General features: G+C 39.6%; 1 protein-coding gene across 1 annotated transcript; it reads left to right on the top strand.

Moving 5' to 3' along the window:
• Nucleotides 1-1,058: 1,058 nt before the first annotated feature.
• On the top strand, nt 1,059-5,251 carry sid4 (secreted immunoglobulin domain 4). Its single transcript, XM_026170295.2, has 8 exons — nt 1,059-1,217; nt 2,584-2,739; nt 2,822-2,956; nt 3,542-3,714; nt 3,821-4,007; nt 4,099-4,278; nt 4,379-4,645; nt 4,739-5,251. The coding sequence occupies exons 1-8, from the start codon at nt 1,169-1,171 to the stop codon at nt 4,741-4,743; spliced, it is 1,152 nt and encodes a 383-aa protein (XP_026026080.2). The 5' UTR covers nt 1,059-1,168; the 3' UTR covers nt 4,744-5,251.
• Nucleotides 5,252-13,841: the final 8,590 nt, after the last annotated feature.

Raw genomic sequence — 13,841 nt, 5'->3', positions numbered from 1 at the left:
TTGTGCCAAACTAAAGCATAGGGATTGATTAACTGCACAACTGAATTCACTGAAAAAGTGAATCAGACGTTCCCATATAACTGCAATCACATCATCCAGATCAGAACTGTATACTGATCCCGGTTTTAATGTTTTGGCTAATTTAATGTTCATTTTAAAACAGGAGAATGTTGTGAAAATCTCTTCTTCCAGGATTAGAAAATCAGTCCTCAAAAGACATTTGAGTAAGAGGACAAACTGATTAAGTTAGAGAGTGAGAGCTGCCAGGGTGGACTGTTTCTGTGAAATATCTGATAATGAAGTGAGTGCTACACAGTGTAATCAATAATTTGTATGATAAATGACCATGCTGATACCGTGGAATGTTAGTTTTTTAGTATTTAAGTAATTTAAAACAGTTTTTATTATTCTTTAGTTACAGTAATTTGTTGATCTGTAAATATGTTACTCATTATTTGCTACATGGCATTTTATATTTTATCCAATAAAAACCACCAGCTTATTATTCCAACAGTAGTTCTATTAGAGTTACATGTTAAAATGTTGATATGAGCTTATCTAATATGACAAACAATAATGTTCTTATGAGTGATATCTGGTGACATTCCATATAAATGACTGTCATTATCTGCACACAGTACAAAAACAAGGGCAGCTCTGTTTTCACAGTCCTGAAAAATCAGTTTCATCAGCCACTATCACCAAGCTCACCAATCAATACAGACACACGGAGGCTTTTCACTGCAGGAATGTTATTTTCTTGGAAAGCAGAATAATCCTCTAAAGCATAGCAGTAAAATCACAGTCCTCCTGTAGTTCGACAGACTTATAAATAATTAATAAAACACTCACTAAATCTAATTCCGGTGCTTTTCCCCATATATCTCCTGCAAGTTCAGTGCTTGTCAACTGTGTGAAATTAGTTGTTTTAGTTGGCGTGGTCTTGGCTCAAAAGATATATCATTCAGGTCACCAGAATCAGAAAATAATTAACTGAAAAAGATTGTAAAAATATAACCGTTTAATAGCTAACTGGCATTTGTAGAGGATATTTGAATAGGGTAAGGGGTTGGTAAGGGGTTAAAGGTTGAAAGTGATAAGAGGCACAGACAGAAAGACAGACAGCGAGGTTGCACAGCAGAGAAAGTTAGTCTGCTCTGTGTTCATCATGGATTTATCACGTGGGGCTCTGATCCTGTTCTCTCTAATATACTCAGGTGAGTCATTTCATTTGATTTAATGAAAGAGGAGAAAGGCATTTGTTGGAAGATGGCAACACAATGTCTGTTTAAGTACTTTAAAGGCCTAACTGAAACAAGATTGAACCCACTGGAATAAAAATACCTGCAAGATTCACTGGGGATTATTCACAGACTGCAGTAGTTCCCATTGGAATAAAAGTACTTTCCAAGCAAAATACTGATAGGCATTAACTGTTGAAACAAACATGTTGAAATCATCATGGGGTCCTTTTGTCCCTCTGTGGGGGGGTCACTCCCACTAGGTTTATATCTGGGACTCTCCACCATTTGACCTTAGAACTGAAGAAGCTTCTCGGATGAGAGGTGAAACGTCTTCAAGTAACTTAAAGAAGTCCAGACGCTTTTCTTTACAAGCTCCTTTGACTACGATGACCTGGATGACTGAGAACCTTCACAGACATGTTGAAACAGACTTTTTTCTCCCCAGACTTAAATATAAGGGACAGCTATCTCAAACTCCACGTGTGATTTAGATAAATTAAACACATCTAACAATGTTCTGATGTTATTCAGCAAAGTCTTCATTGAGAAAAATACCTCATCTTTTGTACATTGTTGTTTCGTCATCGACTGCCCGTTCAGTCTGAGTATTTGTTCGGGTTGTTTGCTTTGGGCTCGCGTTTGTGTACTCTGTGTTTTACCCAGATGTGTCAAAAGGTTCACAAAGACGTACGTGTATTCTTACACGCAGTATAAGTATTCAAACTCAGTTCCTAGAAAAATGCAAGAATGAAGAATTGAAATAAGCCATTACCTAAATTGAGCAGTAAAATGAACATGACAGATAATCTGCACTTTATAAATGTACTTTATATTAGTTTGGATGACTTAATAATAATAACAACTAATCATTCACACAAAGTGACTATAAATAACCTGGTTTATTTTTTGAATTTTGTAATAAAATCTAGAGCTCTTTGCAATATGCTGACACTACATCAAAAGCTAGTATAGCTACAGGAACAGCAATTTAATTAACACTGAATGTGAACTGTGTTCTGAACTGTGAACATGAACACTGGCCAGGAGTCATTAAACTCTACAGTAACCTCAGTGACCTGTTGCTAATATGACCGTAAAGCAGCACAAACACTGCAACCTACATTTAATGTCCAAGCCAAGTATTTCCTAAATAGAATATAACTGAATTAACAATGAAAGCACTATTATGTTTATATTCTGAGAAAAAAGACTGCCTGAACTATAAGTCATTGCAGATTCATTACTTAAAATACTTAAAATAATAAAGTGTGTGGCCACAAAGTTTATTTAATTAAAGTATGTATTTACTGTGTGCTGATAGTTGTGTTTCTCTGTGCAGTGGCTGGTCAGGCTCCCGTCATCTCAGTGGAGCCACGAGCTGCTACTGTGCACAAAGGAGAGTCTGTCAGTTTTAGGTGCAATGTAAAACTGACAGACTCTAACCCACGGCCACTCGAGGTACAGTGGAAAAAGGCCAACAACCAAGCATTACCAGGTCAGGACAGACAACATGTTAAAACAATCACTATTGTACAGCATTTGTAAGGTCTAACTTAAGTCTCCCTGTTTCCCTGTAGACAACATAAAAGTCGGTCCTGATGGGTCTGTGCTCACGGTTACTAGCGCTGTACCTGGAAACCACGGGCAGTACCGCTGTATGGTGTCCTCCGCTGCCGGCCGCAGCACCGCCAGCGTTATGCTGACCGTCAAATGTGAGCTTGTATTCAAAGTCCAGTTTTTCCCAACTGTGCAAAACCAGAAAGCGTGGGTTCCCTGGAAACACATTTTATATACAGATGTTTTCAATGACACATAACCCTGTAAAAATTTACTATAACTTTTGTTAATGAAGGGTAAATTAGTATTTAATGAAACTTTAGGAAAAAATTGATGTTAAAAATAAAATGTTTAGGGTTTCACTGAGTAAAAAGACCGGTGCTGGTGGTGAGATCAGACAGCGTTGGGACCCGACGCTGGAAACAGTAGCTATGGTAACCGCTATCTCCACAAATTCTCTCAAAGATACGCCATGATTTTCTTCCCAAATTAATTTAAGCTCTGCTATTGAATTCTATGTAACATTATATTGAAATGTGGGCTGGTTCTTTTAAAGGAACCAAAGCAGAACTGGTTCTGCACTGACACCAACATCATATAGGAGCAAACTACGTATTACAGTGCTGTAGGCATACATAACCAACTGTTTGCTGTCAGTCTTTTGTAAAAAAGAAAAAAAGGGGAAAAAAGGCATATTTAGAGTTTTCAGTATGTGTAGTGTATCCCTTTCTTGCTTTTAGACGCACCTAAAGTACGACTAACGCCTTCGGGGCCGCTGAGAGTCAGGAAAGGTGAGGCCGTGTCGGTGGAATGCCGTGCCCAAGGCAGGCCAAATCCCACGCTGTCCTGGAAACGCCAAGGCTCCACCCTGAAGCTGGTTACCGCTGAAGAAAATGATGTCAACACCATCAAGGTGAAATACTAACTTGTGCTCAAGTTTTGGTTAAACTGATTTTCACATTTAGGATAGAAAAATAGTTCAAATGAATGAAAAAGAAAATGATATTCTGTTTTCTCAGTTTCCTGCGATACATCCAGATGACTCGGGAGTTTATATTTGCCTCGCTGAAAACACTGAGGGGATGACTGAGGCCAAAATTGAAATCATTGTCGAGAGGGAGCCCGGGTCGCCGGTAGCTTCAGTGACCCCTACTGAAATTACGGCAGTGGAGGGACATACAGTCACAATAGAGTGTCAGGCCAGTGGTAAGATGCCTATAATGCTCATATTTTAGATGACTCATAGTTCTGCTTCTCAGTTTTCATTCTGCCCTTCAAATCTGGTCTTCCCTTTTAGGTTCCCCTCCTCCTCTTATCACCTGGTCCAAGCTACGAGCTCCACTGCCATGGAAACACACAGTTAATGGTGGAGTTCTAACACTAACCAGCGTGGGGCGCCAAGACTCGGGACAATACATCTGTAACGCGACTAACATACATGGCTACAGTGAAGCTTACTCAGATATGGAGGTGGAGAGTGAGTGGACATAAGGATATTTAAACACAGATCCCACACATCCAGAGTCCTTGCCACTGCTCATGGTAAGCAAAATTGTATCTTTCTCCTCTCCACACAGCACCCCCATACACCACCATCCTACCCGATCAGGTGAGGCTCCAACCCGGAGATGCACTGCAGTTGCAATGCCTTGCCCACGGCACTCATCCCATTCAGTTCACATGGAGTCGGGTGGGCCGGCCCAGCCTGTCCCCCACAGCAGAGCTCACAAATGACGGAAAGCTCCTGATAGCCAAAGTTAAACAAAGCGACAGTGGAACATACAAATGTGTGGCCACAAACCACATTGGCTCCACTGAGGCTACAACCAGAGTGATCATAAGAGGTGAGCTGAGTTAAAGTGAGCGGTTTCATGATTACAAATGATCTCTTTCTTTTAGATTCTAATGCTATCTTGCTTTTTTTGTTTTGTTTGCAGCTTAAGAAAACCCAGCGTGTCTCGTTGGTAAACATCTATGCAGTGCTTACACCTTGTGCAAGAATGGATCGTAATGCTGTCGACGCTCTGGCGTTTAATTGAAAGAAACCAGAGAAAATAATTAATAGGTTCATCTACATTGATGTTTGATTAAGCAAATTATGCTGAGATTTAAACATTTGGCATTACTAGGCATGTTGGGTTAATTTTCATATTTTGCAGAAAATTTTTACTCCTACTATTGTTGTTGTCTCGTATCAGCTTTCAGGAAGCTTTTACTGGAACTCTGCATCGACTGACAGCTAACAGCATGTATGTGTGGGAGTTTTTTCTTCCACTGGAATGCATCTGCACACTGTCCTCCTCCCTTCTTGTCCTCTCCTTGGCTTACACTGTCAAAATGCAACGATACAAGATAGAAACATTCCTGATCTAATGTACAAAACATTATAAAAGCCTTTGTTAAGAATCAAATCACTGTATACCATATTAAACAAAATTGTCTAATCTGTATTAGAAGAAATATTTTTTTTCTGAAGTGTACTTATATTAGGACTGTGCACGTTTTGAGCTATAATAATGCAATCATAAACAGTTAAACCACTCATTTGATATCCATGAGTTTAAAAATTGCTTGTAAAAATGACCGTGTAGACATTAGGGTGCCTTCTGAAGGGGAAAAACATACAAGACAACCACATGGGAGGAAATATATTTCAGATTCAGATCCACAAATGACAAAAAATACCAAAATGCACAGAAAAAATAGCTGAAAAAACCCCCAAAGTAAAATTACAACCTAGCAGCTGTGCAGCAGCCTGTTCACATCTGTGTGTTCCCAGACTCATACTATATGTAGTGTGGAAGAAATTTCATAAGTACCAAAGATGTCACCAATTCATAACCGACCAAATATGAAAAAACATCTTCCATTACAGAGTTTAAACATTTAATAATGTTCAGTAACGTGTTTTTATTCCTTCATAGTATTACGAAGTCTGTCATGCGGTGTAGTAGGACTCAGGCGCAGAGCAGAGTTCAGGGGAAAACAACGTTTATTTACACAATCACCAGGTGCAGATATATACAGTGAGGGGAACGGGGGTCCTAGGTCCGAAAGGGAAGTCCGGGATTGGAGTCACACACATGCTAGCTCTTCTTCTTTACAGTGGTTGAAACAACAGGTTAGTCACGGGTCCGGGGAAAACTGTGCACAGGAGAAAATAAGGTTACACAGAGATCGCAGCAAGTTTACAAAGCTTAAGGATTCAAGGCAGAGGTTCACTAATGTGTCTAGCATAATCATCCAGCGGTGAGGCTGTCTGCGTCCCGGCCTTAAGAGTCCAACCCGTAATCAGAGCCTGACGAGATGCAGGTGTGTGCCAAGGGCGGGAGCCTGCAGTGAGCTCCGCCCTGGCGGGGAGGAGAGAGGAGAATGTACACCAAACACATGTGGCCTTTTGGAGCTGGCCGGGCAGACACGGGGACCATGACAAAGTCGGAGAGAGACGGACTTTTAACATTTTAAAACATGAAATGTCTTCACGTCATTATTTGTTCTTTGAGCCACTTGACCAGTGGCACAGATTTGTCATAGTTAGCATATGAATTCTCACGAGTCTGGGCCAAGAATGTGTTTTTGTAATGTCACACGGTCGTGACCTTTGCTTGGTGAATTCCCATCAGTTTAGTTTTGTGTCCAGATCTAAAGAGCTTCCCACAGTTGTTTCAGTGATGGCATGGTCATAAGTTTAAAAAGAATGAGCATGCAACTATATAAAAAAAATGCTCTCAGCAATGACAGCATGACTATTGCATCTCCTTTTTCTGGGACCTAAGAGGAAGTGACAATGTGCTTAATTTGGACATCACATGAACAGTGTTTTTTTTTTTTAAATTCTAAAATTGCTCTTTTGTTACTTTAATTTTTGATATTAATATACAAAAAAGCAAAAACATAAATTTTCAACATGTGTTAGCAACATTTATGCAAAAAACATGCTCAGTTTCATATCTGAACATCTGTAATTGTGAGGAGCTGCATGTTGGGATAACTTGATTACTATTTTATTTTACCTATTGTCAATTACAAAATCAGTTCCTGAAAAAAAATCATTTGATCCTTTCAATTCAAATTAGTTTGTCACAGCACACTGAGCTTGTGTTAAAGTGTAATTGCAAGACCAACTGTAAATAGACCTTTGAGTCTGAACTCCTAAGTTTCTAAGTTGCCACGAGGTCATATTGTGTCATTGACTCCCTTGTGCATCATGGAGCATTTCCGGGGAAGCATATTTGTTTATGTGCTTTTTTTTGCATGTATTTCCCCTTTTGGAATGCTTGGCAGTTTTTTTCAGTATTCTGGAGTTTTGGGCTTGTTCGCCTTCATTTTGTATTTTCACTTGTGTATGTTTCAGCACTAATAGTGCGAGTTACAGAAGAAAGTGTTATAATAGCAGCACCTTGCTTTTAAAAAATTGTGAAACCCAAGGTTTTCACGTAAATCCCTAAACACAAGGTTTTCATGTCATCATTTTGGCATGAGATTGCCTTGTGACCATGGTATCACTTCCCAGTCACGTCCTTGACCACAATGTGGTAGTATGTGGATTTACTGCACACATACATCTCCATTGGGGCAATTAAGAGCAACCTGAGGCCTCGCACCCTTAGCCAAAGGAGTGCCAGGTGACGCACTGCACTATCACAGTATTAATTTCTGTATGGCTACAAGAAGACAGCCTCATCATGGCAGCGCTTTGTGTACAGAAGGACTGCCACTCCCTCTTGAACAAAGTGCTGTGTGTTCAAACACATGTTGCAAAAGGATGCATCAGTGGTTGCGCTGTTATAAAAACGTTAAAGCAGCTCTTGCGTAATGAGGTGTTAGGTTGACATTTAGGTTTTGCAGCTGCAGCACAAGGTTGAGCAGTGAGCTACCATTTCCAAAACTGTTGCCAGAATCAACTCTTTATCTGCTGCATGCAATTGTGGGTTCCCTCGTAAAAACGCCCAGCCTCTGTGGCGTATACCCCGATAGTGATAGTTTCTCTCCTGATCTTTACAAGCTTCTTCAAAGCTGGGGAGGAAACATCTGCCCTCTATCACCTCATTCTGCCCCCTCACTTCACAGAGAGGCCAAGAGAGGGAATAAGAAGAAGACAAAATAAAAGCAATAAACATGATAGCTGAGGAAGACTTTTCCCCTCAAATGCAGGCTGATAAAGATTCATTTAGGTGGAAAAGAGGAGAAGACATCTTTAGTGAAATAGTGCAAACTCTGATAGTGCAAACTCTCTATTAAATCTTATCCCTCTCTTTCTCTGTATGTCTTTGTATACATGTTAAATAGACATAGACACATGTTACGTAATGGATCCTGATATAAACAGAGAAGTTCATAGGGCTCCAGCTGACGTCCCACCAAAGTGATGTGCGCACACATTCAAACAGAGAGTTTGTCACAATTTAAGAAGCATCATATTGGTTTACATTCGAGGAGGCTTGGACAGGCGTCCTACGTCTATCCTGGACCACACATTGCTTATGCTAGTCTTAAGAGGTGAGTAGAGGATAAAACAAAAAGGTTATAGCAGTGCACACAGAGAAGAAAACACACCCAAATATTAGTTTTCCTTTCAACAGTGAGAAATGTGACTGGTTTTGGATAGAGAAATGTAATCTTCCAGCTGTAAATCCCTCTCATTCAGGAAGGAACCTATGACGAGAGAGGAAATAATAGGTGGAAAAGGGGTGCCTGGCAAGTTTGTTGTTAGGGTTTCCCTCCGGTGAACCTGGATAAGCTGTAAAGTGGCTGCAGTTAGCAGGAAAGGGAAAAAAAATAGACAAAAAACATTTTCTTTAGGGCATAGGAAGGCCAACTAATGTTGCGATAATGAATGGAGTTCCTGTACAGTGTTGGCTCCAGAGCTAGGATGAATACCAGAGCGCAGACTAACAAACGCTGTCTGATCTCACTTAGTGTCAATAAGACATTCCTGTTTGTACAACAGGATGTTACAACAATATACTGTGTATGCTAATCTCACTAAATCATCTTGTATAAATGAACTGAAATGTTTTCTGAGGAAAAATCAGTAATCCCTGTAGAGAGACTAGTCCTGTAAACTGCATAATAATTCTTTTTTTTCTGATCCAGATGAATGATATATGAATTTGTTGAGTTGTTCGATGTGTGATCCATTATATTTTTACCTGCTCAGGTTGTGTTTTATTGACCTAGGTGTTCCAACAGTAAAGCTGTAAAAACACGAGTGCGTGTGTTGTTCACTATCACCATGTTAGCACTTGCAGAAGCATGAAAAGTGTTGCTCTGCCTGTGCAGGAAATGTCAAGTTGTCTTGATAATAATGCTTATCAGAAGCAAATTAAATGAGGTCTGATCAAGTAATGATTATATCAGTGACTCTGTTATTTAATTTGAAAAGGCAATTGGTAAACACCATCACCATCTAAAATATCTCTACACAGCAGTAGAGATGGAAATCTAATCTCTACTCTCTATATTACTTATAGATTCAACATCTTAGCAATTCTCTTATAGTCTCACTGGTTTCTGCTTTGACAGTCACCACCATTGCTAAGCAGCATATCAAAAACATTACATTTGTACAAAATGATTGCATGCTGTGTTGATGTTTGTGCATGTTGCTGGTGTTTAGTTTGTAAACAGATTCAGCAACCTGACTGGAACTAATTAGTGGGATCAACAGGCAAGCAGACTAACAATTCCAAGGAAATGGACTACTGGGAACCAGTTCTCTACAAGAACTAGTTCTTGATTACCATCCCTACACAGCAGTTTAATCCAACCAATTTAGAAAAGGTACTAAAACATTTAAAGGATAGGAGCAGGTCATCTACTGATCAGAAGGTTGGTGGGTCAATCCCTGGATGCTTCAGTCTGCATGCCAAAAAATCCATGAGCAAGATAATAAAACCATGAGTCCTGAGTTGAGTGTGAATTTTGAATAGAAAACAATCAGATATTTTAAAAAAGTGTTTGAATGAATGAATGTGTGTGAAAGGTTGAATGAGACACGTTGTATAAAGTAAAGTGACATGCTTGGAAGTCTGTGGTAGTGAGTGTCATCTGCTTTGCTGTTGTCTGCTGGGGAACAGCAGGGAACATCATCAGTGCCAGAAATGCCAGCAGGATCAACAAACTAATCCACATGACTGGAACCATCACTGGTCAGAATTTTGAGGCATTTGTGAGGGACAGGAGGTGAGGGACAGTATGTCACAAACTGCTCTCCATCAGGGAGCACCCAGCTCACCCGCTCCAGCCCACACTACTGAGGTGGCGGAGCTGCTTCTCCCTCAGACTAATTCAAGCCTGCTTCAGGAAATCAATCCTTCTGTTCACTCCTTCCATTATCCACCTGTCAGAGAACAAAAACACCAGTCAGGCACATGATTTCCCACGTATTTCTGTATTCTCTCTGTCACAGTATAAGGCCCGTACTGTGCAACTGTGGCCTATTTACTTTAATTTTGTTGTTAATTTGTTGCTTATTAAAGTAGAAAAGTGGCATATAAGAACCAGTCCATTTACTATTGTAATTTCCAAGCCAAAAGTAGCCTTTTTTGGTAGATCTGTTGACTTGTTGGGGCTCATAGTGTGCAGAAATCATTATTTAGCAAATTTAAGTTATGTATGTTAAAGTCCTCTCAGTGAATAACTAGGTGAATGAAGCCTAGAGAACACATACTCTACTAAACTGTTTTAATGTTATGTAATGTTTTGGTTTTCTCTCACGGATCTTATCAGCTTTGGTTTCAAGAGGAGGCGATCGTTTGTAGGGATAAAGGTTTTAACGAACAGGCTGTACAGTAACTGCAAAGGACTATAAAGTGCAATCCTGTTACTCTGAATAATGACTAATAGTTTAATTTGCATCCCAATTTGCATGTGCCCTGTCTCTATCCACACTTCTCAGCTTTTAGCGCTTCCTGTTCTCGGTTTTAGAAGTGTTTTTACATTTCAGTCACCCCACATTCAGACTTAAGACCGACAAGACCTACGTGCACATCTCTGAGATCTGCTTTAATCATTTTACTAGTAAAGCAAATAGCATGGATGGTTGTTAATGTTTGACCAAGATGTGATTCCACTCTCTTTAATCATAAAGAGTAAAAATTTAGTCATCCAGTTTACTTAGTCAAGGAAAAGACTTCAGTAAATACTGTGCAGCAACACAGAAAACACGTCTGTATTAGTTGAACGAAGATGAATTAAAATCCGTCTTTTCAACTAGATTATATTTGTCGAAGAGATTTAACACTATGGCAACCATAGGTGGGTGTAACACAAAATGAGACCGCTGTTGTCAGCAGCAGCCAGCAGTGGTTTAAATTAAAGCACAACCAGCTCCTTGCGGCTGCGCTTTAAAGTTGGCGCTGGTGCTCTTTGCTCCGTAAATACGAACCGGTGTCAAGGCAACCCGTGATCACGACCTTTGCGTCTTCATTTGAAACTCTAACCACATAAAAGGTCTTCTCAATCGCATCAAATTTGACAACACTTCGTTCTGCATAGCAATAACTTGGCTAAACCGTTGCGTGTGCAGTGGGAGATCGAACACAAACATTACTGCAGAACCTTTACCACAACAGTGTGTATATTTGTGTGCGTATGTGTCAGTATACCTTGCCTCCTTTCACTTGCGTCTGTGGCGCTTAAAGGAAACCACAGATGTGAAAAAAAGTTGGTGCACTTCTGGTTAAAAATACACGGTATAAAAGCAAAAGAAGCGGAGGCACACAGAATGATGGTCACAGTCAGTGTGAAACAACGTGTACGGTACATTACATGCTTTCATACTTGCACTTGTCCAATTCAGCAACATTCAGGTAAACAAGTTTGTGTCTAAGACAGAAATAACCCTTTTTAAAATCACTACAAAGCACTTTGTAAATTGCTCTGATTATTGAGTGTAATGCAACACTAAAATAAAATCAGAACTGAATGGAATCTGCTATTTTCTTTGCAATCACTGTTACAGCTATTATCAGAATATCTACCATTAAAGTAATGGCTATGGACTGAACTATCGTCTACAATACTGACACGTGAAAAAACAAGTTTATTTGCCCATAACAGGTAACGTTACAGTATTTAAACCAAACTTTTTACAATATGTAACAATTTGCACAGTCTGATAAGCTCTAAAGTTAAAGCTCACATTAGCTTGAACTATTCTTGACTTTACTCAGGTTTCATGCAGCGGTGCTTTTTTGGCAGATGCCTTTTTCACAAGAGGTTGCCACAGTGGGTAACTTTGCATGTTTGATGTGGCTTATGCGTTATTTTTTTTTACGCCTGATGCCCTTTCTGGCACATTGTTAGCTGAGCACTACAATATGGAACGACTTTTTAAAAACCATACTACTATAAGCTTCATAAACAGAAGACAAACTAGACACACTTGGTCTAAAGGTAGTGTGGACTGGTGGGAAATAAAAAAAGAAGGGATATATGTCTCAGGATGTAAACAGCAACTGCAGCTATATGATTATGATCTGTTTGGTCTGTTTCAATATGGAAAGATCCCGTGTGTGCTTGCATCTGTGTGTGTCTGTGTGTGTGAGTAAGTGGACGCCGTTATAAAATTTCCACAGGAAACTTTCCACCACACCACTGTGATGTAAGACTCGAGCAGCTTCTACTTTCAGACTGGATGGCAGTGAATTCTGTTTTGACCCCAAATGCCCGCTGATGCTTTCTTTTATTTAAAATTTGTTATCAGCATATATGATTTGTTTCAGAGATATGTTTTTAAAATACAACTCTCCCATCATCATGAGTGAGCTGCCAAAGCTTTCAAACCCCTAACTTAAGATACTTATGATACTTTCTATTTTTCAGTTATAGCGACCGCAGACCAAATTGCAAGCTTCAGGATTTCCTGACAAAATTTTAATGAATTAAAACTATATTTTCATATTCATCTGCCTGCTTATCTAGATTTCTCTGTCAGTAAACCACAATTGCTAAGTTTATGCAGTTGTCATGGAGATGACCAAACTCTTCTTAAGGTTTTGGTTCTCAAAAACCAGAGGGTGATGTCGCAATGGCTACTTCAGTCTTTCACATACATCTATGCACATATCCTTCATAAAGGCAAATACAATTTTATATTTAAAATAAAGTTTAGATAACATCTTCTATTTATTGCTCATGTTGCACTTTGGTTTTCTTTCACAATCAAGCTGTTAATTAATCAATCATTTAAACATGACAAAAGGCTATTAAAGCTGCTCTGATCAAATTACTCTGGCTTAATATTAAAGGGTTACACATTCCCAAAGCTTCCTTCATTGCTACAAGAAATGTTAGCTTCCTTTAGCTAGTGCTTTGGGGATTTTGGTTCTAATCACTTTGCAAAATTTGTCACCCAAGTTTTACACCTACTCACCAAATGTGAGAGAGCTCCCTCTTCTCATTTCTTAAATTGCACCACCTTGATTGTAAATCCTTTTTTCCCCTCTCCTCACCTCCCAGCAGAGGTGAGAAAGACACGAGGAGTGAAGAGTTGAGACAACAGCAATTTAACAAAATAGGATATTCTCACTCTTGAGCTGTCATTTCAAAGCAATGTTAATTGTATATAACAAGAGGCACAGCTGTATTATATAATCTCAAAAGCCAAACAACCCCATTCTGTAATGCTTATGTTGTATCCAGTCACTCTTCTCAGTAGATACAACCCTGCTTCCTTATGTTCCCTCTTTTCCCATGTGTGACTTCTATCCTGAAATTAAAATTTTGAATTTCTGTGTCTGTTTTCCTTTGCTTGTGTTCTCTATACTACTTTTTTGGACATGAACTTCATCCCTCTGATTGGGATTTCCAAATGGTGAAAAATCCATCCATCTTCTTCCGCTTACCTTGTCAGATGCCCGATCTCTTGCTCCTTCTCCCGTCACTTGTAAACAAGACCCCGAGATACTTAAACTCTTCCACTTGGGGCAAGAACTCGTCTCTGGGACACTCCACCCTGAGGACCATGGCCTTGGAGGTGCTGATTCTCATTCCCACCGCTTCACACTCGGCTGCGAACTGTTCCAAAGTGAGCTG

This window comes from Astatotilapia calliptera, chromosome 6 (genome assembly GCF_964374335.1).
Source record: "Astatotilapia calliptera chromosome 6, fAstCal68.1, whole genome shotgun sequence".
In the NCBI taxonomy this organism is placed as follows: Eukaryota; Metazoa; Chordata; class Actinopteri; order Cichliformes; family Cichlidae; genus Astatotilapia; species Astatotilapia calliptera.
The sequence above is the reverse complement of the archived record's forward strand: the minus strand, read 5'-3'. Positions and strand labels throughout refer to the sequence as shown.